The sequence below is a fragment of the Myotis daubentonii genome, chromosome 5 (assembly GCF_963259705.1).
Source record: "Myotis daubentonii chromosome 5, mMyoDau2.1, whole genome shotgun sequence".
NCBI classification, from domain to species: Eukaryota; Metazoa; Chordata; class Mammalia; order Chiroptera; family Vespertilionidae; genus Myotis; species Myotis daubentonii.
This window is the reverse complement of record NC_081844.1, coordinates 26,271,910-26,299,670: the sequence shown is the minus strand read 5'-3', so window position 1 is coordinate 26,299,670 and position 27,761 is coordinate 26,271,910. Positions and strand designations below refer to the sequence as shown.

The following is a 27,761-nucleotide window of genomic DNA, read 5'->3' as shown; positions in this document are numbered from 1 at the left end:
TGGTCAGGGTTAAGTGGCAGTTTTAATAAATAAAGGAACTCCCATACCAGGGTGGTCTTGGGTGGACAGAGAGGAGTAGACCTTCACCCTGCCCACCAGATAATTCAAAGTTTACCTAATCGCCTTCACTGGGTCATGTACACAGTTCAGGTGGGGTCAGCAACACATTGGTCTCTCAAAGCTGTGTCCTTTACATGGCTTTAGTTCTCCATCCGTGGGCAGAACATATATCCCAAGGACAGGGGTGGGAGGAAGGAATCTCATTGCCCAGCTCATGGGTTGACCAGCAGTCACGTTATCTCAGTGACCCTCCCACAGAGCAGCTGCTTGAACCTTGTGTAACTCTTTCCATTAGAGCCATATGCCAAGGCTACGGGGAAAATCTCTCTGTACATACAAGGAACTCCTTGTGCCTTTTCATGGAGCTCTTTGACTGAAAAGACCATCTTGTAAGGTGAATCTTGCGACCTCATGGTTTCCATGGTGCAGGTGGATGCAGCAACAGTAGTCTATTCTGGCCCTTGCGTTTGCCATGATGGAGATCACAGGAACCACCTCCTCTTACTAAACACAACCCAGTAATTCCAGCACCTTAGAGAGCAGCATGAAGTGGCCTCAGCAAAGCAACCAGCTTTGATGTGAGAAGTGGAGCATTCTCTACCCAGATGGGGCCACAGCTGGAACTATAAGATTCCCACAGGTGCAAGTACCAGCAGGGTGTGGAAGGGCAGGGATGGGATGTAATTTCTGCAGCAGCAGGTTCCTGAAGTTCAGCGGTGTGAGAGAAGAGACCAAACATGTGCATCTTCCCCAGTGAACTCGAATTCTTAGTAGGTAGTCATCTATTTGAGGTTGAGATGAGAGAGGAAAAACAAAACAAAAAACCAGAGGTATTCCAGACTAGCAAATCAGAATGATTTCTAGAAAAAATGCCCCGAGACTATTGTTTTTGAGATAGCTGTGAAAAGGAAGGTGTAAAAAGGTGATGAAATGCAAATACATTCTCCATCCCAGTTCTGCATGGTGAATGCCCACAGACCTTTCTTCCTGCTGTGTGTGGTGACTGATGCCGCTCCTCCCCGTGTGGGCCTCCTGGTAAGCTGAGTCCTGGGTGAAACGTGTGCCCTCCTTTCCTCTCTCCACTGAGGTCACCTGTGGTTCTGTGGCTCTGCCCTCAGGCTGCCTGTGTCAGGTGGCCTCCAGGTTCTTCTGTGTCCCAGGCTCGATGGGGTTATTGCTGCAGTTTGGGTGGAAATGTTTGAGCATTTCCTCAGGGACTGGAGAGAGGCAATGGTCAGAGCCAGGAAGCTGAGCATACTCTATGGAGAGGCTGCCTGGCAGGGAGTGCTTCCATCATGGTTAGAATGAATGTTATGCTAGTATCACAGACTCAGCAATCGGGGGGATTATTATTGAGATGTGGGGATGAAAAGAGTCCACATGCTCACCTGCCAAGTTCAGGGAAGGCCTGTGTGTGATGGCCTTGCAAATTAAAAGACCTAAAATAACCACAAGAGATGGTCTGAAATGAAAATATTTTAACTAGGGCAGTTTATGATAGGTAGTCATGTTCCAGAGTAGAATCTCCGTAACAAACGCAATCTTTCCTTTCCCTATGCTTGTCCATTGTCTTTCCCATATATGATTACATATCTTGGCATTGTCAGGGTAACTCCCCCTATTTCAGACCTTTCAGTGCTCAACCAATGCAGAAGAAACGAGACCATATCTCCTCGCATTGTTATTATGTTAATCATTAACTATTACCTACTTTGTACCCACCTATGTAAAATATATATGTATGTCTATCATTTTACTTTTCATCGTACCCCCCGGGTACCCTGCTTTACTTCCTCCCAGCTCCCTAATCTATCACCAGTGGATTTCATGTAACCCACTTGAGTCTTCTCTTTTGATTGTAATGTATAAAATAAAGCACCAAACTGCCATACTCCGGCCATTATCTCAATTCATTGACACTTTGCTTCCTGAATTGAACTCATAAAAATACTCTATAGTATTTACATTTATGGGAACCAATTTTCAGTTAAATTTCATTATTGCTGGATTAAACCGTGTAACTGTGGTGGCAGCAGGAATGGCACCAGGTGTCTGATTGCGCTCAGACCAAATGTGAGTTCAGCAGCCTGGGTATTTGGGTTTTGGTAGAAAAGAATTCAGAGCAAGACCCAAATTATAAGAGAACATTTACTGTTAAATTACAGGGGTGTGAGAAGTAATTCGTGGAAGAAATGGGCTTAGAAAATGAGTTAAGGAGGTAAGGAAGCGCCCTTGGAGCTTGGGAGTGCAAGCTAATGGTAACCTGCCTTGGGGAGGAGGAGAAGGGAGGGGGGGGAGGGAAAGGTACAGGTGTGCTCCAGGGAGGGAGAGCACACTGGATCCTCCTTCCTAAAGGCTTTAAGGGTGGAGATTTCAGGGGAGGTCCCAGGGGAAGAGCTGAATGGAATATTCTGTAGTTTCCAGGTGTGTCCATTCAGGGATGTGGCCTCCACTGATGGATTGGCCTGCACCAGGACAGGGGTCATTATTCAATGCAGCTGGTCCTGATGTCAGCCCTGGCATTTTGCTGCTTATCTGGGCCTGGGGCTAAATACAGTGAGACATAGATGTTTTCTCTAGGGAGGAAGATCAGGGGGTCCAAACCGCAGGGCCAGAGATCTGCTAGAGGAGGAAAAGTCACCCTGGGGACAAGCCCCCACCCTACAATTGGTTGCCCCTTGCTGGACACCTGACCTTCCCACCCTGGTGACCTCTGTGCCTGGCCCATCTCCTTGCTCTGGGTAGGTCTATGGAACTGCCCACAAAACAACCACAAGTAAGGGGTGGCTCATGGCCTCAGAGGAGCGTGACTGAATCACCAGTGGGAACACATTTTTTCATGTGAAACACATTTTCTAAAGTTAACCATTCTAAACGTGCAAAAGTCACTTTTCATGCTGGAAATGATGGTTTGTTTCTGGTTTCAATGCTCTTTATGGGAATTTGACTGTAGTTCTGGAACGATAACACTCTAAGGCATCCCTGCTACCTGAGCCTGTGCACCTTTTGGGAAAATCTACACGTCAGACTCCAGCTGTCAACAAAGATGAAAATGGAGCCAGAGTCATTAGGTGCCTTTTCAGTGTGTGTGTTTGCAAGGAAGGACCACTGTTCCCTGGGGACTCTCAGCGCTGCCTCTCAGTGCAAACATCCCTGGACAGGAGATCTTGCCGCTTTGGGCTCAGGCCTGTGCACCTCAGGGGCTAGGGGGCGAAGTCGTGCAAAGTGTGTGTCCTATGAGTAGAGGTGGGAGCGGGCAGGAAGGACTACGTTCTGCCACTACGGCTGTTCCTTTGCTTCAGCTGCATTGGGATCTCATCTCCCTTGTTCTGTCCTCATCTGCGATCTGTAAGGCGTTGGGAGCTGCAGGCGGACTCGGGAGGCCCAGGAACCAGAAATGGTGAGTGTGCGGCCGGCGCGGGGACGGGAGGAGGGGCGGGTGGAGCCGCCGTGGCGGGACCGTCTCCCCACGGTCAGGTCCGGAGCCTGCGGACCCGAGGCGCCGGGGGCTCCGCTGAAACTGCAGGCCCCTCGGGCTCGCAGGGCGGGGCCCAGCCGGGACCCGGGCGTCCAGGGTGTCCCCGCGGCAGGGCCTTGGGCTGCGGAGCGCGTCTGGGCAGCTCTGCACCCTCATCCCCGCGGCTCCGCAGTCGGTGCGGGGACCACGGGGAGGGTCATGGGGACAATGGTGACTCGGTCCCCGCGGTTCGTGCATGGGAGGAGCGTAATCTGTGGGGCCCCCTGTCCCTCCTTTCTCCCCAGAAGGACCCCGTTTTCTCCTGAGTTTTGATGTTTGTGGAGCAGGCTCTCAAGTCCACCCCCTGTCCCCCAGGCCTAGCTCTGCAGCAAATGCCTGCATTTCCAGTCTCTCCCCCGAATCCTAACCGCCATCTTCCCTTCTCTGAGTCACAGCATCTTTATCAGCTATTTGTTTTGTGGTGCTTTTGAAACGGTTAAAAACAAAATTCAGCTGAATAATTTGGAAGGTCTAACTGGCTTGATTCCCCATTCCCTAATTGGGCCGCATGCCATCTAGTAAATAGAATCTGAGGGTCTGTACAATAGGCATAAAAGAAGTGGCTTTGAGAGGTTATTAGTAAAAGAAAAGAGGGGATTGCTTCAGGCAGGGTCACCCTTCCTTAGGGGAAGGAACAGCAGGAGTCTGTTAGACAGATGAGTGTGGAACAGCAAGTTGCAGAGTGACTGGGTTAAAATTTTAGTCCTGGGAGAGGTGAAACTGCAGTTACCTACAGTCCTGCACCGCTGAACCTGGGGAGGACATCTTGAGGCAGTTTTGTTGTTTTCAGTTCTCTTACAAACCTGCATGGTGTACCCTGCTACACACCTAGGCCATATGGTGTAGCCTGTGGGTTCTAGGCAACAAACCTGTACAACATGCTACTGTACTGAATGCTGTAGGCAATTGTAATGCAATGGTAGGAAGCATTTATGAAAAGGTGCAGTAAAAATGTGGTGTGCAAGGTAGAAAATGGTACATCCGTGTGGGGCACTGACCCTGAATGGGCTGCAGGACTGGAGGCTGCTCTGCAGGCGTCAGTTATTGGTGAGTGAATATGAAGGCCTAGGCTGTTACTGTGCACGACTCTAGACTTTATTACACTGTACACTTAGGCCAGGAAATTTACAAAAAATCAGATTCAATCAAGCCCAGGAGGCAATGATGCAATCAAAAGGCACAGTCAACACAAGACCTGTGAGGCTGCTGCCCGCATAAACAGCATACTGCCTCACAGCAAAGTTTTCTTTAAGTAGAAAGCACACAAAGATAAAGAGGATAGCATAGCAAATGCATAAACCAGTTTCTCACCATCAAGTATTCTATGTAGTGACCCTAACTGTGTGTGCTGGACTTTCATAGGACTGGCAGCACAGGGAGCTTGTTTACACCAGTGTCATCATAAACATCTGAGTAATGCATTTCCCTATGACATTGTGATGGGTATGACATCACTAGGTGAGTGCAGTTTTTCAAATCCGCTGTAATCTTTTTTCTAGAAGGGATTTTATTATTATTTATTTCTTTTTAAAAAGTAGTTTATTGATTTTAGAATAGAAGGGAGAGGGAGAGCTAGATAGAAGTATCAATGATAAGAGAGAATCATGGATTGGCTGCCTCCTGCATGCCTCACATTGGGGATTGAGGCCACAACCCGGGCATGTGCCCTGACTGGGAATCGAATCCTGACCTCCTGATTAATAGGTTGACACTCAACCACTGAGCCACGTGGGCTGGGCTCCTTGTTAAATTTTTATATGGAAGATCTATCCAGTGAAGTCAGTGGGGTGTTGAAGTCTCATTCTATGACTGTATTATTGTCAATATCTTTTTTAAGTCCTCCAGAAGTATTTTTATGTTTTTAGGTGCTCCTATATTGGGTGCATATATGTTTAACAGGGTTATATGCCCTTTTCGGACCGATCCCTTTGGTATTGTGCAGTGACATTTGTTGTCTCTTGTGATGGCCTTCATTTTTAAGTATTTTGTCGGATAGGATTATTGCTACTCCAGCATTTTTCTTTTCCATTCGCATGGAAAAATTTATTCCATTCCTTCACTCTCATCCTGTGTGTGTCTTTTGTTCTGAGGTGGGTCTCTTGTAGATAGCATGTAGTTGTGTCATGTTTTTGTATCCATTCAGCTACCCTATGTCTTTTGATTGGGGCATTTAATCCATTTACCTTTGGGGTTATTATTGCTAGGTAGCTATTTATTGCCATTTTCATTCTGTATGCATAGGTTTCTCTCTCTGTTTCTTCTCATTTACAGGAGTCTCTTTAGCAATTTTTTAAAATTTAAATTCTTTATTGTTTAAAATATTATATATATCTCCTTTTCCCCTCATTGAACTTTTCCTCGCTACTCCCACCCCCAGCACATGCCCCCACCCTCCTCCTTTTTGTGTCCATTACCTATGCTTCTATGCATGCATACAAGCCCTTTGCTTGATCTTTTATGCCCCACCCACCTTTCCTCTGAGGTTTGCCGGTCTGTTTGATGCTTCTATGTCTATGGATCTATTTTTGTTCGTCAGTTTATGTTTTTCATTATATTCCACAAATGAGTGAGATCATGTGAAATTTATCTTTCTCCAAATGGCTTATTTTGCTTAGTATCATGCTCTCCAGGTCCATCCATGCTGTTGCAAATGGTAAGAATTCTTTCATTTTTACAGCAGCGTAGTATTTCATCATATAGATGTGCCACTTTTTTTAATCCACCCATTTGCTGATGGGCACTTAGGCTGTTTCAAATTCTTAGCTATTGTAAATTTTGCTGCTATGAACATAGAAGTGCATATATTCTTTCTGATTGGTGTTTCTGATTTTTTGGTACATATTCCTAGAAGTGCAATTACTGGGTCAAACAGTTCTATTTTTAATATTTTGAGGAAACTCCATCTTGTTTTCCACAGTCGTTGCACCAGTCTGCATTCCCACCAGCAGTGCCCCAGAGTTCCTTTTGTCTACATCCTAGCCAGCACTGTCATTTGTTGATTTGTTGATGATAGCCATTCTCACAGGTGTGAGATGGTACCTCATTGTCGTTTTGATTTTCATCTCTCAGATGATTAGTCACTTTGATCATGGTTTCATATGTTTCTGGGCCTTCTGTAGGTCTACTTTGGAAAAGTGTCTGTTTAGGCCTTTTGCCCTTTTAGCATTTCTAGTAATGCTGGCTTGATGGTGATGTACAACTTAGCCTTTTTTTTTTTTTTTTTTTTTTGGTCTGGTAATCTCTTTATTTGACCATCTGTTTTGAATGATAGCCTTGCTGGATATGGTATTCTTGGTTTTAGATCCTTGATTTTCATTACCTTGAGTACTTCATGCCATTCCCTTCTGAGGGGGTATAGTTTCTGATGAGAAATCAGGTGTCTGCTTCATGGGAACTGTTAACTCCTTTTTAGTTAACAGTTTACTTTTGCTGCCTTTAAGATTCTCTCTTTGTCTTTAATTTTTGGCATTTTAATTATGAGGTGTCTGTGTCACATCTGTTTGGGTTCTTTTTCTTTGGGGTGCCCGGTGCCTCTTGAACTTGTGTGACTTTTTCCTTTACCAGGTGAGGGAAGTTTTCTGCCATTATGTCTTCAAACAAGCTCCCTATCCATTTCTCCCTTTCTGCCCTTTTGGCACACCTGGTATTTTACTATTGTTACCTTTCATGTTGTACCACAGCTCCCTTAAGGTATTATTCTGTTTGTTTGTTTTTATTGGTTTTTCTTTTTGGTTCTCTGATTGAGTGATATTTTCAATTCTGTCTTCTAATTCACTGATTTGATCCTCAGTTTCTCCTAATCTGCAGTGTAGTCCTTCCAATGTGTAGTTTATTAGTGTTATGTAATTATTTATTTCCAACTGTTCTTTTTTCATAGTTGCTATATCTTTTTTCATGCTGTTGATCATCTTTAACATCATACTCTGAACTTTGTTACAGATAAATTTCTTATCTCTGCTTCACTTCTCTCTTTTTTCTTGAGAATTCACTTATTTCATTTGAGGGTTGTTTCTTTGTCTCCTCATTTTGGCTATCTGTTTGGGTTTGTGACTATGTACCAGGTAGATCAGTGGTCAGCAAACTGCAGTTCACAAGCCACATGCACTCTTTGGCCCCTTGAGTGTGGCTCTTCCATAAAATACCATGTGCAGGCGCGAATGTACAGTGCGATTGAAACTTCATTGCCCATGTGCAGAAGTCAGTATTTTGTGGAAGAGCCACACTCAAGGGGCCAAAGAGCTGCATGTGGCTTTCGAGCCACAGTTTGCCAACCACTGAGGTAGATCCTCTATGCCTCTGAAACTCTAGTGCAGGACAGTATCAAACACTGTTTCTAACTAATTAGATCAGGCAAAGACTCAAAGTCTCCAGAGACTGCCTCTACCTACACACTGATATGATTCTGACTTGAATTGTTCCCCCAGGCAATGGTCCTGAGTTGTGGGGAGAGTATTTTTCAACAGGGTGGGGCAATGTCTTCTGCCTGGAGGCAAATTGTTATTTTTTTTTAGTCTCCCAAGTGGCCTCAGGGCAAGGTGTTTTCCAATAAGGTCAACTGCCTTCCCCGCAGGCAAGGCAAATGTCTATGTGGGAAAGATGCCCTCTACTGTGTGAGGAAATGACTCAGCCCAGGAAACTGGGGGTGTATGCCTTGTGAGCTCTACCTTCTGAGTCCCCAGTCCTGGCTTCTGCTCACAGAGCGTCAGTGCACTGCACTCTCCGTCTGCCAGAGCACAAGGTGGATGGTTCCACTGAGAATTTTGTGTGTTACCACTTCAGAGTGTGGCTTAATTTTCAGCCACCACTCCCTGACAGACAGCAACTCTGTTGATTTTCACAGTCAGATATTATGTGGGTACCCTCCTCAGTTGTGCTCTCTGCTGGGGTGCCCAACTTGGGGATTAGATCCCAGAGTTCTCTGTGGCCCCCCCGCCTCCCCCTCCCCCTCCACAGCTGAGATATGTCTCCAGAACTTCAGTTGCTGTCTTTGAGTGCCTCGCCAGTCCTTTGCACTTCTGCCCCACCTACCAGTCTCTATGGGGTCTCCACTTTTGGTCCTCAGGTATCGGGGTTCTCTCCAGCAAATCTTCCATTGATTATTCAGGAAGTTTTTCTATATATTAGTTGCTCTTCAAGTTTGTCCTGGGACCATGTCTGTGCAACATCAACTTACTAGTACTCTGTCGCCATTTTTAATCTTACCAATTTGTATTTCTTAATTCCTTCTCCATTTCACCCATCCCCCAAACCTATTCCCTTCTGGCAACCATCAGTCTGATCTCTGAGTCTTTCTATTTTGTTTGTTCATTGATTTTTTCTTTAGATTTCACATATAATTGGAATCATATGGTAATTATCTTTCTGTCTGACTTATTTCACTGAGTTTAACCTCTAAGTCCATCCATGCTGTTGCAAAAGGTAAGGTTTCATTTTTTATTATGGCCAAGTAATATTCCATTGTATATATGTACCACTTCTTCTTTATCCACTTGTCTATTGATAGACTCTTGGGTTGCTTCCATATGTCGGCTATTATAAATAATGCTGCAATGAACATATATTCATTTGAATTAGTGTTTTGGGTTTCTTCAGATATACACCAAGAATTAGAATTGCTGGGTCATAAGGCAGTTCCATTTTTAATTTTTTGGGGAACCTCCATACTGTTTTTATATAGTAGTTGCAGCAATCTTCATTCTCACCAATAGTGCATAAAGTTTCCCTTTTCTCCACATCCTTACCAGCACTGGTTGTTTGTTGATTTATTGATGATAGCCATTCTGACAGGTGTGAGTTCATAGCTTATTGTGTTGCTTTCCTTGTATTCCTCAACCAAGGATTTGTTTATTGATGAGAGAGAAAGAGAGAGAAAGAAAGAGAGAAAGAGAGAAATTGGTTGACTACTGTACCATCAACTGGGGATCCAACCCACAACCAGGATATGTTCCCTGGCTAGAATTGAACCTGCACTCTTTGGGGAATTATGCTCCAACCAATGGAAAAAGTTGTCATTCCAATTTGTATTTTTCTGATGAATAGTGACACTGAACATCTTTTCATATGTCTGTTGGCCATCTGTAATGTACGTCCTCTTTGGAGATTCAGGTCCTCTGTCCATCTTTTTATTTTATTTTTAAAAAAATATATTTTATTGATTTTTTACAGAGAGGAAGGGAGAGGGATAAAGAGTTAGAAACATCGATGAAAGAGAAACATTGATCAGATGCTTCCTGCACACCTCCTACTGGGGATGTGCCCGCAACCAAGGTACATGCCCTTGACCGGAATCGAACCTGGGACCTTTCAGTTTGCAGGCCAATGCTCTAGCCACTGAGCCAAACCAGTTAGGGCTGCCCATCTTTTTAATTGGATTGTTTGTTTTGTTGGTGTTGACTTATATGAATTCTTTATAACTTTTGGATATTAACCCCTTGTCAGATTTACTAGAGGCCCGGTGCACAAAATGTGTGCATGGTGGGGGGGGGTCCCCTCGGCTCAGCCTGCACCCTCTCTAATCCGGGACCCCTCAGAGGATATCCTACTGCTGGTTTAGACCGGATCCTGGGTATCGGGCCTAAACCAGCAGTCATACATCCCTCTCATAATCCGGGACCACTGGCTCTGAAATGCTCTCCTTCCTGCCTGCCTGCCTCATCGCCCCTAACTGCCACCCTGCTGACTTCGTCACCCCAACAGCCCCCCCTATACCCCCAGTCAACCTGGTCGCCCCAAACTGCCCCTCCCTGATGGCCTGGCTGCCCCTTACTGTCCCCTCTGCCTGCTTGGTCGCCCCCAAGTGCCCCCTCCTGCGGGCCTGGTTTCCCCTAACTGCCCGCCACTGGCCTGTTCGCCCCTCACTGCCCCCCTCTGCCAACCTGGTCATCACTCACTGCCCCACCCCTACCACCGGGTTGCCCACAACTGCCCTCCCTGTGGACCTGGTCGCTCCGCACAGCCTGCTGCTCAGTTGTTTTGGTTGCCCCTCACTAACGCCCTGGCTGGCCTGATCACCCCACGCAGCCTGCTGCTCGGTCGTTTGGTCTCCCCTCACTAACCCCCTGCAGGTCTGGTTGCCCCACGCAGCCTGCTGCTCAGTTGTTTGGTCGCCCCTCACTAACCCCCCTGCCAGCCTGGTCGCCCCATGCAGTCTCAGGTTTTCAGTTAATAAAAATGTATGCAATCATTGCAACTTAAAACGAAGTATAAAAATATTTTCAAGTATCCCCAATACAAGTGCCTCTCAGAGAAATAACACATTTTATTGTTACATTGCATATATTAAATTATTGTTCGGCTTGTTTCTTCCCAGTGTGGGTAGGAATATTATAAGGTCTATTATTTTGAGTGAGTCAAATGGATTTTTAGAGCTTACACTTGAAGTGTTGAAGTATGATTAATAGTTTATAAAACAAATTCTTGCCATGGGAACAATAATTCATTAGCATCTTTTTTTGAAATGCAATAATAGATACTTGTGGATTTTCTTGTTGAGCTAGCAAAGTGCCTTACCATTTTAATCCCTTCTTTGCACATGAACACTGGGTTTAAGCCTGTTTGCTGATTGTTCCAACACAGTCTTTGTGTCGCCTGAAACATCAGTGGTGGCCCAGAGCAACCTCAGGGGGGAGCAGGGGTCCGAGGCCAGGCGCTTTAAGCTAAGGAAGCCGCCCACGCCCTTGAGCCTGCCGAGGGAAGTACTTGAAGGCCCACTGACCCTCCTGGGGAGCCTCTCCCTGCAGGTGTCCTACCTGCTCACACCCACCATGGAGGGAGTCTTTACAGTGAGAGAAGCTACCGCCCTGGAGAGCTGGGGAAGCAAGTGCACCTGCGGGAGGGGGTGATGCCCCTTCTTAGGTTTTAGCTGTGGTCCCCCTGGGCCTGATTCTAGGCATCGGTTGAAGTTTTGTATCCGGGGTGTGGGTGCAGATTGAGAAAATCTGGGAAAGTCAGGAGTGTGTGTCCTGGGTTAGGGACTGTGACATTGGGAGTGCATTTGGGTCAGAACCTTACACTGTATCCAGCTGAGCAACCCTCACTGTGAGCTGAAGCCTGAGAAAGGGAGCACGTCTGTTGGTGGAGGCATGGTGGGAACAACACCTCATGTTAGACCCATGGGGTTGAACCGGATCTGGGTTCAGCAACATAGGTGCTTGAATTCTGGCTGGGAATGAATTCAGAGCCAAGACTCAAACTATAAGAGAACATTTATTTGGGAAATCACAGAGGTAGAAGAAGTAATTTTTAGAAGGCATGGGTTTAGGAAACAAGTTACAGAGGTAATAGAAGGGCCCTTGGCTCTTAGAAGTGAGAAAGGTAGCTGTTACATGCCTGGGGGGATGGGTGGGTGAGGAGAGGTTGGGACATGCTCCCAGGAAGGAGAGCGAGCTGGGTTCTCTGTCCTAAGGTTTTAAGGCTGGAGATTTTAAGGGAAGTCCCGGGGAAAATCTCAGTAGAATATTCAGCAGCTTTCCAGATGTGTCCCTTCAGGGTCTGAGTCTTCACTGATTGATTGGTTGTAGCCTGGGCCTAGGTCATCATTCAATGCAGCTGGTCCTCAGGTCAGCCCTGGCATCGCTTTTCTGGTTTTGCTGCTTTTCTGGGCCTGCAGCTAAAATGGAAGTGTGGCCTAGGGGTTATTTGTAGGGGGAACAGGTCCAGGGTCCAAACTGCATGGCCAGCGATATGCTACGGGATGAAAGGTCTCCTGGGGATGAGGTCTCAGCCTTCAGTTGTCGGTTGCTGGGCATGACCCTCTGCCCTGGCCCATTCCCCTTGCTCTGCTCATGTCTGTCTAACTGCCCAGCACATTTCCATTATTCCCCAGGGAGAGGAGGCATTGGAGCTCCCAGACTTCATTCCTGGGGTGGCTGCCCAGGTGTCCCTCCTCTGCTTCCCCAGGGACTGTAACACTCCAGGGGTTCTGTCTCGGCCGGGAAAGTGAAGAATGTGGAACCTTCTGAAAGTGGCTTTCCTCTGTCCTGTGGGAAGCAGGCTGCTCATCTGAGCTGAATCCAATGGATGTGTTTCTTTCCTTCAGAGCCTTTATGCATCACCTGGGGAAGCCCTTTCACTCTCGTTTCCCTGAGAATGAAAATGTCAGTTGTTTGCAAGAGAGCCCTATCCGGTTTGGCTCAGTGGATGGAGCGTCGGCCTGCGGGCTGGGGGGTTCCAGGTTCGATTCCAGTCTGGGGCATGTGCCTTGGCTGCGGGTCGATGTTTCTCTCTCATCGGTGTCTCTGATTCTCTATCCCTCTCCCTTCCTCTCTGTAAAAAATGAATAAAATATATTTAAAAAAGAATTACAAGAGAGAAAGATACAAGATGAAAAAAGCAAGGACATTTGTGAAAGCAAATAATTTGTGTTTTTTTCCCCCTTTTATGCAAGACAAACTCTAGATGTAGAATGAATATATTTAGGATTTCAGGCACTTCTTCTTCTTCTTTTTTTTTAATCTTCATCCGAGGGATGAGGGATGTGACACACCAGCATCACTCTCATCCACACCTCTGCAGGTGAACATAACACTTGCACTTGCTGCCAGGAACAGCACATCCCAACATTACCAGCTGCGTGGGTCTGTCTTCTGTTTCTCAGCCTTGCTCACCTGTGGCTGCCAGGCAGATGGTGCTGGAACTGTGCTGCCCCATGTGGCATTGCTGAGCCTGTTGTGCCTCACTTCTATGTACCAGAGTGGGCAGTGTCATGCATCTCAAGGCAATTGGCAGGCAGAGTATGGTATTGGGACCTCTTGAAAGTGGTCCTGGAATCATTTGCTCTGGCTCTGCCAGTTAAATAAATGTGTGACCGTCAAGGGGAGAAAAAAATAGGAGACATATATAATACTCTTTGTAACACTTTAAGCAATAAAACAATTAAAAATAAATAAATAGATAGAGAGATAGATAGATAGATAAATGTGTGACCAACTATAGCAGGCTAATTTTTAAGTTGATGATATTGTATGGCCCATGAGTGATGTTATAACTATCCAGATGGCCCTTGGCAAAAAGAAGGCTCCCAACCCGAGCTCTGTAGAAAAAATAATGAGAGCTCAACCAGGAGCTCGTCTTATTCCTTCCTCTCCCTGGACCTAAGACAAGAGAGGTTTTTCTATTTTGTCATTGCTCTACTGCAGTGGTCGGCAAACCGCGACTCGCGAGCCACATGTGGCTCTTTGGCCCCTTGAGTGTGGCTTTTCCACAAAATACCACGTGCGGGCGTGCACGTACAGTGCGATTGAAACTTCGTGGCCTGTGCACAAAAGTCCATTTCGGCCTGGGCGAGTCTATTTTGAAGAAATGGCGGGTGTCGGTCGGTCGGGCGAGGGGAGACGCGGCGCAGGCGGGCCGTGGGATACGCAGCGTGGGGGAGGCGCACGCGATTCATGGACGAGGTGAGTGAGCCAGTCAGTCAGCAGTCTCATTGTGCAGTGGTTAGTGCTAGTCGTGTCAGCAAATCGCGCGCGGGTGGCAAAAGTACCTACTCGAAGCATAAAGTTACCTGTGTTTTTCCAACCAGCTGCAAATCCTACAGGTATTTTTGTCATCAATTTAAGAATTGTAATTCTTTTGTGTTGGCGGCTTTATTATTATAAAATGAAACATTTTTTTAGGTGCCCTGTTTGAGATGGCTACAAAGAAGAAGCAAAGAAAAACAGAAGACGAAAACCGTGAATTTAAAGTTGAATGTACCTACCTATATAGTTTAAGTTTAAAAAATGTGGCTCTCAAAAGAAATTTCAATCGTGTACTGTTGATATTTGGCTCTGTTGACTAATGAGTTTGCCGACCACTGCTTTACTGAATAGATCATTGGTTTTTCTGGCATTGCAAGTGGTGAGTGGGAACCTTTTCTCTGTCCCCTACACATAGACATCAGTGGGTATGATGTCTCTCTGGGAGCAGCATTAGGGGAATTATGCTGTTGGGCGGGTCCTATGCCTGGGATAGACTGTCCTGCTGCTGCTGGAACTCACAGGACAGCTCAGAAATGAGACCAGTTGGGAGAAGAGCCTCTAGAGTAGCATCAGGTTCTTGGAGAAAATCACTTTTGTAAGTTTTATATTTTCAGATTGAAAAATTTTTTAACCTATTGGGATGACATTGGCTAGGAAAATTATATAAGACTCAAGTGTACAATTTTATAACACCTCATGTGTACATTGTATTGTGTGTTCCCCACCCAAAGTCTCCTTCCATCACCATTTAATCCTCCCCTTTCCCCCCTTCTACCTCTGCACACCCCCTTTTCCCCTGGTAATCCCCATGCTGTTGTCAGAGTCTGTGTTGCTTAATCCCCCCCCCCCCCCGTTTTCATCCAGTCTCCCTTCTGACAGCTGTCAGTCTGTTCTCTATATCTGAGTCTTTTTATACTTTGTTAGCTTTTTTTCTTCCTTAGATTCCACAGGTAAATGAAATCAAGTGATATTTGTGTTTTTCTTGCTGGTTTATTCACTTCGCATAATGCTCTCCGGGTCCATCCGTGCTGTCACAGAGGGTAAGATTTCCTTCACCTTTATGGCTGAGTAATACTCAGTTGAGTTGGACCATGGCTTTTTTATCCACTCGCCTACTGATGGGCACTTGAGCTTCTTCCAAATCCGGGCTGTTGTAAATAATGCTGCAATGCACGCAGGGGGCCTATTTTCTTTTGAATTAGTGCTTTGAATTTCTTCAGTATAATCCCAGAAGTGAAGTCACTGGGTCAGGAGCCAGTTGTATTTTTAAGTTTAGAGGAAACTCCGTGGTGACACTTGTCATTTGGGCGTTTATTGATGATAGCCATTCTGACCGGTGTGAGGTGATTTTTCAGTGTGGTTTTAATTTGCATTTTTCATATGTGTATTGGCCATCTGTATGTTCTCTTTGGGGAAGTATTTATCCATGTCCTTTGCCCTTTTTTAAAAAAATACATAAGCTATTTTCTTTGTTGTTTTTTATTTCATGTTTTTAAATCCGCACCGGCAGGTACGTTTTTTACTGATTTTGGAGAGATAGCTAGGGTGGGAGAGAGCGAGAGAGAAAAAAAAAACATCTATTGGATGACTCCTATTCACACCTCAATTGGGAATCAAACACAAAACTGGGGCATGTACCCTAATCGGGAACTAAACCCACCACCTTTTTAAAATTATTTTTTTGGTGTTGGGTTGTATAAATTCTTTATAAATTTTGGGTAATAACCCCTTTACCAGGGGTGTCATTGGTGAATATGTTCTCCCACTGAGTTGTTTGCCTTTTTATTTTCTTGATGGTTTTCTTTTCGTTTGATGCAGTCTCATTTGTTTATTTTTTCTTTTTTTTCTTTTTCCCATGGAGACATATCAGAAGAAGTATTGCTAGGAGAAATGTCCACTATTTTATTGCCAGTTTTTTCGGCTAGGATTTTTATGGTTTTGAGTCTCACATTTAAGTCTTTTATTCTTGTGTATGGTGTAAGTTGCTGTTCTAGTTTCTTCTTCTTCTTCTTCTTCTTCTTCTTCTTCTTCTTCTTCTTCTTCTCCTTCTCCTTCTCCTTCTCCTTCTCCTTCTCCTTCTCCTTCTTCTCCTCCTCCTCCTCCTCCTCCTCCTCCTCCTCCTCCTCCTCCTCCTCCTTCTTCTTTTGCATTTTCTTAGCATCATTTATTGAATATACTATCTTTACTTTATTGTGTATTCTTGCCTCCTTTGTCAAATATTCCATGACCATAAAGGCATGGGTTTATTTCTGGGCTCTCTGTTCCGTTCCAATGATTTGTATGCTGTTGTTATGCCTGGACCATACTGTTTTGATTACTATAGCCTTGTAGTACCGTTGGATATTAGATAGTTTGATTCATCCACATTTGTTCTTCCTCAAGATTGCTGTTGCTATTCAGGGTGTTTTGTCGTTCCATATAAAATTGTTGAATATTTGTACTAGTTATGTGAAATACACCATTGGTATCTCGATAGGAATTGCATTAAATCTATAGATTGCTTTGCATAGTATGGACATTTTAATGATTTTCATTTTTCCTATCCATAAACACCATATATGCTGCTGCTTATAGTTTACATTATAATTACAGTTTACATTTAATTCTATTTTATATTAGTTTCAGGTGTGGAACATAGTGTTTAGACAAATTTTACAGTTCTCTGCCTGATATTTTCAGTACCCCCAAGACCCCTTATGTATATTGGAATCATGTGCCACTTCAACATGAAAATATTGCAGATTTCAATAAAGGGCCTTGCACATGCCAAGTCTTAAATTGTTCCTCAAGGTCCAGGCCCCTGTTAGAGTGTCACAATTCTGCCGGAAAGACTTCTTTTGAGTGTGATCTTATGATTTCAATATATGTGTCTATGTGTCCTAAAAATCAGTATGAAGTAACCCTCAGGCTCAAGAGTAGGACTTTTGTAAAGGGCTAAGTTGCCCTGTCTTGCTCATGCCTGAGCTCTAACTCTAACGTCCTATCTCCATGAAATGAGAGAGGCAAAAGAAGGTCAAACTGAGTTACTAACAAATAATATAAAAATAAATGATCATTCATTCTCCTCCACAAGAATATTTTCATTCATTCAGGTGCATCTGACTACTTCTAAGAATCTGGAGTACTTCAGGACAATATGGCCAAGTACATTTTCTTCCAAGTTGAATTTCCACACACTGCCTGTTGGTGATGAGAATAGAAGAGAAAGCTACCAGGCCCTTGTTGTATTCATAGTTATGAGTCTTCTCTCTTGGCCGAGACCATCACGGCTAGAGAGTGGATAAGTCCTGAGTAGAGGCGACTGGGTGTTGAGAAAAAGAAAGAGACAGTAGGGAGAGCTGAGACCAGGTGGGACACTATTCTCGGATGGAGAGACAGTGAGTGACTCGAGATAGTGCAGCATGTTTATTATATACAGCAGGGATACCAGAAAGTGTTACTACAGTTTAAGACAAAGGAAATTATGTGAAGTCATGGTAAATGATCAAGCTGCAATTCTTCATTCTTGTGGCTTCTCATAATCCTCAGGCCTCACTGGACCCTGATAATTGCATCCCCACCTGGCGCCTGGCCGAACATAGATATTACACCCACCCCCTGGCGCCTGAGCTAAAGGTCAGGACTGATGACATCCCTGCCCTTGGCGAGGTATGTCTCCAGGACATGGCTTTGCTGATTCAGCTGATGACCCTTGGCTCGGGCGCTCCCTACAATAGTCATTAAAACTTTAGGCAGACATGACAGTATGCTTCATGGACTGCTGCATCAAATGGTGGTTATAATGGAGATGAGTCTTCTCACAAGGAATCGATGCGCTTAAAATAGAAGTATTTTAATTTATTAATATAGAAGTTGTTCAAGGTGCTCTTTACCCTGACATTAGAGAACAATGAAGACTTGAAGTGATCACAATAAAATAATATCAATAAATTTCATGTGTTCATGAGGGAGGGAGTGTGGCAAATAAATAATGGTCTTACAATCAAGTGGTAGACTGAACGTTGGGGACCACATGTCCTATGTGAACTTCTTTTTAAAAAAAAAAATATTTTATTGATTTTGTACAGAGAGGAAGGGAGAGGGATAGAGTCAGAAACAGCCCTAACCAGTTTGGCTCAGTGGATAGAGCATCGGCCTGCAGACTCAAGGGTCCCAGGTTCAATTCTGGTCAAGGGCATGTACCTGGGTTGTGGGCATATCCCCAGTAGGGGGTGTGCAAGAGGTAGCTGATGGATGTTTCTCTCTCATCGATGTTTCTATCTCTCTATCCCTCTCCCTTCCTCTCTGTAAATATCAATAATATATATATATATTTTAAAAAAGAGTCAGAAACTTTGATGAGAGAAAAGTATTGATTAGCTGCCTCCTGCACACCCCCTACTGGGGATGTTCCTGCAACCAAGGTACATGCCCTTGACCGGAATCGAACCTGGGACCCTTCACTCTGCAGGCCGACGCTCTATCCATTGAGCCAAACACTTTAGGGCCTATGTGAACTTCTTATGAATTATGTATAGATCCCCAGTGCTGTCTGTCTCACCCATTCTCCTACATGCATATGTGGGATGTTTTAGGACTCAGTGGCCTTTGAGGATGTTAATGTGGAGTTCACCATGGAGGAGTGGGCTTTCCTGGATCCGACCCAGAAGAAACTCTACACAGATGTGATGCTGAAAACCTTCTGGAACCTGGCATCAGTAGGTAGTTATAGCAAATTCTTTTTTAAAAAAATATATTTTTATTGATTTTAGAGAGGAAGGAGCGGGAGATAGAAAAATCAATGATAAGAGAGAATCACTGACTTGCTACCTCCTGTGCACCTCACACTGGGGATCTAGCCTGCAAACTGGGACTACTGGGAATTGACCTGTGACCTCCCAGTTCATAGATTGACCGTCAACCACATAGCGACTCTGGCCTACAACAACTTGTTACTTATTTAGTGAATTAGAAAACTAGTGTTGCTTGCTCATCAATGCTGTTTCAAGAACTGAAATATCGAAAGGGAATACATTGGTAATTAAATTAGGAATGATCACAGCTCATTGTGTATCTAAAACCTAACCATTTTTTATATTATTTAATAATTTATAATGCTTTTTCTAGCATGTATTTTAGAAGAAAAATGTGAAGGCCATCTCAGTGAAGATCAGTATGAAAATCATGAGATGAATCTTAGGTGAGTCGCATTGACATGAGAAAGCATTAAGAGCACCTTTGTGTTTTTTTACACATGTTTTTACATATTTATTTATATATTTAATTTTTAAAATTTATTTCAGAGAGGTAGGGAGAGGGAGAAAGAGAGACAGACATCTATGATGAGAGAGAATTATTGAAGGCTGCCTCCTGTACGTCCCACACTCATAATCAAGCCAAGAACCTGGACATGTGCCCTGACTGGGAATCGAACTGTGACCTCCTGGTTCAGAGGTCGGCGCTCAACCACTGAGCCACGCTGATGGTGTGAAAATATATTTTTATTGATTTTAATATATGGAGATGAGAGGGAGAAATAGAAATATCGATTGGCTACCTCCTGCATGCCCTGTACTGGGATTAATAAGTCTGAAGTTTGGCCATGGTTTCTTTTGGGGCATTGAACTGGCAACTACTTGGTGGGTGGGTCCATGCTGAACCACTGAGCAACAAAACATTCTTAAAAACAGGTAATCCAATTGTATCAGCCCAGTTTCAAATTTATTGACTCTTAGAATAATCTCATCAAAATGTTTTTTCTGAAATATGACCTACTATTTAGTGTATAAACAATAAACACACTTGGAAACAATATGTAGAAGTACCATTAATGAATATAAGTGTTTTTATAATATCTATGATTCAGCTTATTTCAAAGGTTTTAGGATATCCACTTTCAAAAATCAGAAGGTACAGAAACCTGGCACTTTCCTTGAAAACAGTAAAAATGTCATTGTCATGCTATTAATAAATATTAAATCGTTAACACTATTAATAATATGGTTCTGATTTTTACAGCAGTCATATGGTAGAGAGACTCTGTACAAGGAAGGATGGTTGTCAATGCAGAGAAAACTTCAGCCAGATTCCAAATCATAATGAGAAGAAGGCAACTCCTACTGAAATAAAACAACCTAAATCCAGGTTGTGTAGGCAAATCTTCATGCGTTATTTATCCTTGAATAACCACCTGAGCTCTCACATTGGACCCAAACTATACCTGTGTCAGGAATATGAAGAAAACTCTTATAAATGTATGGAACCTGAGAAAGCTTTCAAGCCTCACCAACATATTCAAAGACATGAAGGCAGTCCCAGTGGGAAAGCTTTTCACTATTCAGCTTCCCTTAGAAATCATGAAAGAATGCATATTCCTGGGAAACTGTATGAGTGTAAGCAATGTGGGAAAGGCTTTAGTCATCTCAGTTACTTTAAACTTCACAAAAATACTCATAGTGGAGAGAAACCATATCAGAGTAAGCAATTTGGCAAAGCTTTCAGTTCTTCCAAGTACTCTGGAGAAAATGAAAGAACACACACTGCAGAAAAGCCCTATCAATGTAAGAAATCTGGCAAAGCTTTCAGTTCCACTTCTCTTAGAAATCCTGAAAGAACACATCCTGGTGAGAAACCTGATGAATATAAGGAATGTGGGAAAATCTTCAGTTGGCTCAGCTCTCTTGAAACACATAAAAGAAGTCATGACAGAAAGAAGCCTCATGAATGTAAGGAATGTGGTAAAACATTTTCTTATCCCTCTTTCCTTAGAATTCATGAAATAATTCATACCCAGGAAAAACCCTATGAATGTAAGCTTTGTGGTAAAGTTTTCTCTTATTCAACTTCCCTCCAATATCATAAAATAACTCATAGTGGGGGGAAACCCTATGAATGTAACCAATGTGGGAAAGCCTTCAGTTTTCCCAGCTCTCTTGCAAGACATAAAAGAAGGCATGACGGAAAGAAGCCTCATGGATGTAAAGAATGTGGTAAAACATTCTGTCATGCCTATGCCCTGAGAAAACATGAAAGAACTCATATTGGGACAAAACCCTATGAATGTAATCAATGTGGTAAAGTTTTCAATATCCAATCTTCCCTCCGACGTCATGAAAGAATTCATACTGGGGAAAAACTCTATAAATGTGAGCATTGTGGCAAAACTTTCTTTGATCTAGGTGACCTCCAACGTCATGAAAGAATTCATACTGGGGTAAAACCCTATGAATGTGAGCATTGCGGTAAAGGTTTCTCTTATCCAGATTCCCTCCGAGATCATGAAAGAACTCATACTGGGGAAAAACCATATGAATGTAAGCAATGTGGAAAAGCCTTCAGGTATCCAAAGTCCTGTCGAAGTCATGAAAGAATACATACTGGGAAAAAGCCCTATGTATGTCAGCAATGTGGTAAACATTTTAGTTTTTCCACATCTCTTAGAAATCATGAAAAAATGCATTCTGGGGAGAAACCCTATGAATGTAAGCAATGTAGGAAAACTTTCAGATATTCCGCTTCTCTTCGAAATCATGAAAGAATGCACACTGGGGAGAAACCCTATGAATGTAAGGAATGTGAGAAAGCCTTTTTTTCTACCAAATGTCTTAGAGAACATGAAAAAACTCATTATGGAAAGAAGCCTCATGAATGCAAGGAATGTGGTAAAACGTTCCTTTATCCCTCTTTCCTTAGAAATCATGAAAGAATGCATACTGGGGAAAAACCCTATGAGTGTAACCATTGTGGTAAAGCTTTCTCTTATTCAACTTCCCTCCGATGTCATGAAAGAACTCATAATAAGGAAAAACCCTATGAATGTAAGCAATGTGGGGATGACTTTCTTCATTCCAGTTCCCTTCAAATTCACAAAAATACCCATAGTGTAGAGAAATCATAATGAATGAAGGAACTCACACTGAAAATAAGCCCTATTGTGTAAAGATTGTAGACAAGCCTTTGACCATCCTAATTCTTTTTCTTTTTTTTTTTTTATCCTCACCTGAGGATATTTTTCCTTTGAGAGAGTGGAAATTAGAGAAAAAGACAGAGCAATATTGATGTGACAGAAACACATCAATTGGTTGCCTTCTGCACACACCCAGACATTTAAGCACACACAGTGGAGAAAAACTCTATGAATGAAAGGATTGTTGTAAAGCTTTCACTTTCTCCAAGTCTCTTAGAAAGCATGGAAGAACACATACTTGGGGGAAACCTTATGATGTAAGCAATTTGGGAAACCTTCAGTTGTATCACACATCTTGGAAGACATAAAAGAAGACATGATGGAAATAAGCCTCATGAGAGGGGCTGACCTGGGCCCTGGGGTTGTAGGAGGAGACACCAGGGTGGGATGGAGTACCCATCCAGCCAGCTTCCACCTTATTTTCCCAGGTCTCCACTGGGGTCAGCTGCTGTGTGGTGGCTGCTGGGATGCCCGGGCCCAGGGAGGTGGCCAATCTATGTGGAGTGCGCAACTGCTTTGGGAACTGAGCCCTTCACCTGACCTGCACCTGGCCTCTCAGTCCTGGTTCCATGCGCATCCTGGCCACTGAGCTCCACTCTATCCTGCCTGGACACATGGGGCGAATCTACCCTTCTTGTGGGTCCCCTGCCTTGGCTCTGAAGGGTTGTGGGACCTGGAGCAGCTACAACAGGCAGGCCAGCCACCAATGTCCCATGGGCAGACCTGTGGCTCTCATCCCCAGGGAACTGACTTTGGAGAACAATGGGATGTTTTGAATTTAGGCAGGCATGGTAGGAATGCAAGGATTTTTTGAGTCTCCTTTCTTAGATGGATCCAAAGCAGATTACTAGAATTCAGTGCCCTATTTTACAGTGTACGAAGTGATAGCATAATTGCAAAAAATCTTTTCTTAAGTATATTGCAACATTTTTAGGGGAAACATATTTATGCCTAGATTTAACTGAGTTACCCTGCTGGCACAAAGTAAAATGAGTGACCTCGAAAAATGCAAAGTTGAGACATTAAAGACTAATTTGGATTAATAAATTAATAGAAATATTACTGTGATCATATCACTATATGAGGTCCATGATGCAGTGGGATCATGTGCTAATCATTCGCTGAACATTGTTGACCAGCAGTGACTCTTAGATTTAAATATGAAGACTATCGTTGTAGATATGTGGGCCGCGCCAGCACAGCCAAGGGTGATCCTGAGTGGGGGTGATGAAAGGATTGAGAAAAGACAGACAAGAGAATGAAAGCTGGGTCTCGGTGGGATGTTGCTCTCTGCTGAGGAGACAGCGGCAGCACCCACAAGCCGTGTCTTTATTTTATAGCAGATGCCACGAGGCAAAGTAGGGGCGTGATCAAGTTGTTTACAGCATTCTCGTGAGTTCCAACCATACTCAACTACATGCACCTGAACTCTAGCACAAGGCACATGGGGCCACATGTTCGGACCATAGGTTCAAGCTTACAACCATAGCTGTTGGCTATAATTATGCTGGGAGTGCTCTGCCCTCCAGCTCGGACTTGCACGTGGACACAAGAGGACTGTGCCCTTTCATTAGTCCAAGGCTTGAACCTGTCCAAAGCACTGTAGCCGTGCCCCATAGATATGTAATACTATTTACGTTGGTAAAATTGCTTCAGTGTTTTCTCCAACATTTGGCCTATTCACTAAAATGTTGTTAAAAATAACAGTGACCCAGGCAGCATGGTCTGTGGTTGAGCATCGACCTATGAACCAGGAAGTCACGGTTCGACTTCCAGTTGGGACATATGCCCACGTTGCAAGCTTTATCCCCAGTGTGCAACGTGCAGGAGGCAGCCAGTAAATGATTCTCATCATTGATGTATCTATTGCTCTTTCTGTCTCCCTTCCTCTGTGAAATAAAATATATATATTATTTAAAAATAAGTGAATTAATTGTTGTGGCAGAATGCATGGGAGAACGATCAGCCAGCACTCTGAGGGGAGGAAAGTTTAACCTTTATTTTGCAGATCTGCTAGTCTAAGGGAATTCTGGATCCAAGGCCTGAAATGAACTCATGGGGAGGCTCTGACCTATATATATCTCCTCCTGTGGCGGCTCCTGAAAGCCCCTTGCAGCTCTGCCCAAGTCAGTCTTGGCAGGGCCTTGGGGCATGCTCTGCAGCTCCGCCCAAGTCAGTCAGAGTGGGGAAGTGAGACTATGGTTTTAACCAGATACTGAACTAGGTTGCAAGGACCCCCGCCCCCACCCCATTTTCCTTTTCAGTTAGAATGAGTGTTATGCTAGTATCATAGACTCACCAATCAGGGGGATTATTATTGAGATGTGAGGATGAAAAGAGGCCACATGCTAACCTGACAAGTTCAGGGAAGGCCTGTGTGTGATGGTCTTGAAAATTCAGAGAGCTAGAATAACCACAAAGGATGGTCTGAAATTAAACTATTTTAACTAGAAGCAGTTTATGGGAGATAGTCATGTTCCAGGCTAGCATCTCCCTTACCTATGTCTGTCCATTGTCTTTTGCATATAAGATTGCATACCTTGGCAATGTCAGGGTGAATCCCCCTATTTCAGACCCCTCAGTGCACAACCAATGCCGCAGGGCTGAGTCCATAACTCCTCTCATTGTTATTGTTATCACGTTAACTACTAGCTATTAATTACCCTGTACCCAGCTATGTAAAATATATATGTATGCCTATCATTTTACTTTTCGTTCTATCCCAGGGGCTTACCTGCTTTGCTTCCTCTCAGCTCCCTAATCTATCCGCAATGGATTTCATGTGACCCACTTGGGTATTCTCTTTTGATTGCAATGTATAAAATAAGGCACCAAACTGCCATTCTACGGACATTATCCCAATTCATTAGATTTTGCCTCCTGGCAATGATCTCATAAAAATTCTCTACAGGTTTGAATGATTCTTACATTGATGGAACCCAGTTTTCTGATAAATCTCATTATTGCTGGATTAAACAGTGTAACTGTGCTGCCAGCAGCAATGGCACCAAGTGTCTGACAGGTGGGGTCAGACCCAACCTGGGTTCAGCAACCTTGGTACTTAGTTCTGGCTGGGTAAGTAAGACCCAAAGAGTAAGAGAACATTTACTGGGTAAATTACAGAGGTAGGAGAAGTAAGTCTTAGAGGAAATGGGCTTAGGAAAGGAGTTAAGGAGGTCAAAGAAGCGCCCTTGGAGCTTGGGAGCACAAGCTAATGGTAACCTGCCTGGGGGAGGAGGGGAAGGAGGGGAAGGGAAAGGTACAGGTGTGCTCCAGGGAGGGAGAGCACACTGGGTCCTCCTTCCTAAAGGTTTTAAGGGTGGAGATTTCAGGGGAGGTCCCAGGGGAAGAGCTGAATGGAATAGTCTGTAGTTTCCAGGTGTGTTCATTCAGGGATGTGGCCTCCACTGATGGATTGGCCGGCACCAGGACAGGGGTCATTATTCAGTGCAGCTGGTCCTGATGTCAGCCCTGGCATTTTGCTGCTTATCTGGGCCTGGAGCTGAAATACAATGAGGCATAGATGTTTTCTCTAGGGAGGAAGATCAGGGGGTCCAAACTGCAGGGCCAGAGATCTGCTAGAGGAGGAAAAGTCACCCTGGGGACCAGACCCCACCCTACAATTGGTTGCCCATTTCTGGACACCTGGGCTCTCCTCCCTGGTGACCTCTGTGCCTGGCCCATCTCCTTGCTCTGGGTAGGTCTGTGGAACTGCCCACAAGACAACCACAAGTAAAGGGTGGCTCATGGCCTCAGAGGAGTGTGACTGAATCACCAGTGGGAACACATCTTTTCATGTGAAAAACATTTTCTAAAGTTAACCATTCTAAATGCACAGAAGTCACTTTTCACGCTGGAAATGATGGCTTGTTTCTGGTTTCAATGCTGTTTTTGGGAATCTGGCTGTAGTTCTGGAAGGATACCACCCTAAGGCATCCCTGTTACCTGAGCCTGTGCACCTTTTTGGAAAATCCACACGTCAGACACCAGCTGTCAACAAAGATGAAAATGGAGCCAGACTCATTAGGTGCCTTTTCAGTGTGTGTGTTTGCAAGGAAGGACCACTGATCCCTGGGGGACTCTCAGCGCTGCCTCTCAGTGCAAACTTCCCTGGACAGGAGATCTGGCTGCTTTAGGCTCAGTCCTGTGCACCTCAGGCGCTAGGAGGTGATGTCGTGAGAAGTGTCTGTCCTTTTGGGAGCTGGGCGCCAGGTGGGTTGGGCTATTGGGAGCGAGTAGGAGCACCTATAGCTGCAACCGCGCGGAAGGCCTGCTGGCTCCGGCTGAGATCCGGCCTGCCCCTCTCACAGTCCGGGAACCCTCAGTGGATGTCCTACTGACGGCCACAGTCTGTCAGCAGAGGCTCGGAGCAGGCGTCGTGTGTGTGTGTGTGTGTGTGTGTGTGTGTGTGTGTGTGTGTGTGTCTGCTGGGGGCCTGCCCCCAGCCACACCATGGAGGCTTGGAGCAGGTGCCCCTCTGTGTTGATCTCTTAGGCTCCTGGCCTCCACTGTGTGTTGTTCTCTCCCTTGAGCTGTGGCCAGGGTGGGGTGCTGGCTGCAGACTGCGATTTCCTGCTCATGGATCACCAGATCGCCGGATCGCCTCAGAGACCTGGGGGCAGGCCCTGCTGGGTGCTGCCTGGGGGGGTGGGCACTTTTCTGCTCTCGGATAGCCATGGCATCCCAGCTGGGGGCGGGGCTTAGGTGGCACACGGGGGTCCTGGCTGGGGCTGGGGGGGTACACGCCCCGGATGGCAGCTCTAGCTGTCCTGCCCTGCCTGCACAATGCAAGTTAGCTGCCATCTTTGTTGGTGGTTAATTTGCATATCGCACTGATTAGCCAATGGGAGGCATAGCAAAGGTAAGGTCAATTACCATCTTTGTCTATTATTAGATAGGATACCAGTGCTTTGGTTGACCTCTTACGCCTCTCCCACCTTGGGTGGGCCCAACCTCCCTTCTTTCTGAGGTTGCACTCTTTGTTCAGTGTTTCTTAGTCTCTGGATCTATTTTTGTTCATCAGTTTATGTTCATTATATCCCACATATGAGTGCGATCATGTGATATTCATCTTTCTCCAACTGGCTTATTTCGCTTAGCACAATGTTCTCCAGGTCCTTCTATGCCGTTGCAAATGGTAAAACTTCCTTTTTTTTTTTTTTTTTATAGAAGCGTAGTATTTCATTGTGTAGATGTACCACAGTTTTTTAATCCACTCATCTGCTGATGGGCACTTAGGCTATTTCCTAATCATGCACCATTTTCTTTTTTAAAATTCTCACCTGAGGATATTTTTCCATTGATTTTTGGAGAGTGGGGAAGAGAAAGGGAAAGACGGAGCGAAATATTCATGTGGGAGAAAAGCATTGACTAGGTGCCTCCTGCATGTGCCCTGACCAGGGCCTAGCCCCGGGGGGGGGGGGGGGGGCGGTGCTTGCATCCAAGGTGTGTGCCCTTGTCCAGAATCGAACCTGGGACCTTTAGTCCACAGGCTGATGCTCTATTAACTGAGTGATACTGGCTAGGGCTTAATTTCTTTTTTCAGTAAGTTGACACAATATATTAGTTTCAAGTGTCAACATAGTGATTACTGGTAGACATGTACATAACTTACAAAGTCTAATACCCATGAGATACCACACATAGTTAATAGAATATTATTGGCTATATTTCCTGTGCTATACTTTACATGCCCCTCACTATTTTGTAATTACCAATTTGTATTTCCTTTTTTAAAAAATATATTTCATTGATTTTTTCACAGAGAGGAAGGGAGAGGGAT

The 27,761-nt window shown here is 44.5% G+C and overlaps 1 protein-coding gene across 3 annotated transcripts; it reads left to right on the top strand.

Moving 5' to 3' along the window:
• The first annotated feature begins 3,342 nt into the window (after positions 1 to 3,342).
• On the top strand, positions 3,343 to 23,070 carry LOC132235000 (zinc finger protein 709-like). Of its 3 annotated transcripts, none has more exons than XM_059696680.1 (4): positions 3,343 to 3,460; positions 18,609 to 18,735; positions 19,141 to 19,213; positions 20,032 to 23,070. In XM_059696680.1, exons 1-4 carry the CDS (start codon positions 3,458 to 3,460, stop codon positions 21,908 to 21,910), a joined length of 2,082 nt encoding a protein of 693 aa, XP_059552663.1. In that variant the 5' UTR covers positions 3,343 to 3,457; the 3' UTR covers positions 21,911 to 23,070. The 3 variants fall into 3 exon arrangements, with proteins under 3 accessions (XP_059552663.1, XP_059552666.1, XP_059552665.1); XM_059696682.1 differs by having other exon boundaries at positions 3,445 to 3,460; positions 18,609 to 18,731; XM_059696683.1 differs by lacking the exon at positions 18,609 to 18,735 and having other exon boundaries at positions 3,349 to 3,460.
• The last annotated feature ends 4,691 nt before the right edge of the window (positions 23,071 to 27,761 follow it).

What these genes read in the sequence shown, in the direction of transcription:
- LOC132235000 (XM_059696680.1), top strand. An exon ending in CTGGAACCTGGCATCAGTAG is followed by an intron (nt 18,736 to 19,140) that starts GTAGTTATAGCA and finishes TGCTTTTTCTAG; the next exon opens with CATGTATTTTAGAAGAAAAA. An exon ending in AATCATGAGATGAATCTTAG is followed by an intron (nt 19,214 to 20,031) that starts GTGAGTCGCATT and finishes TGATTTTTACAG; the next exon opens with CAGTCATATGGTAGAGAGAC.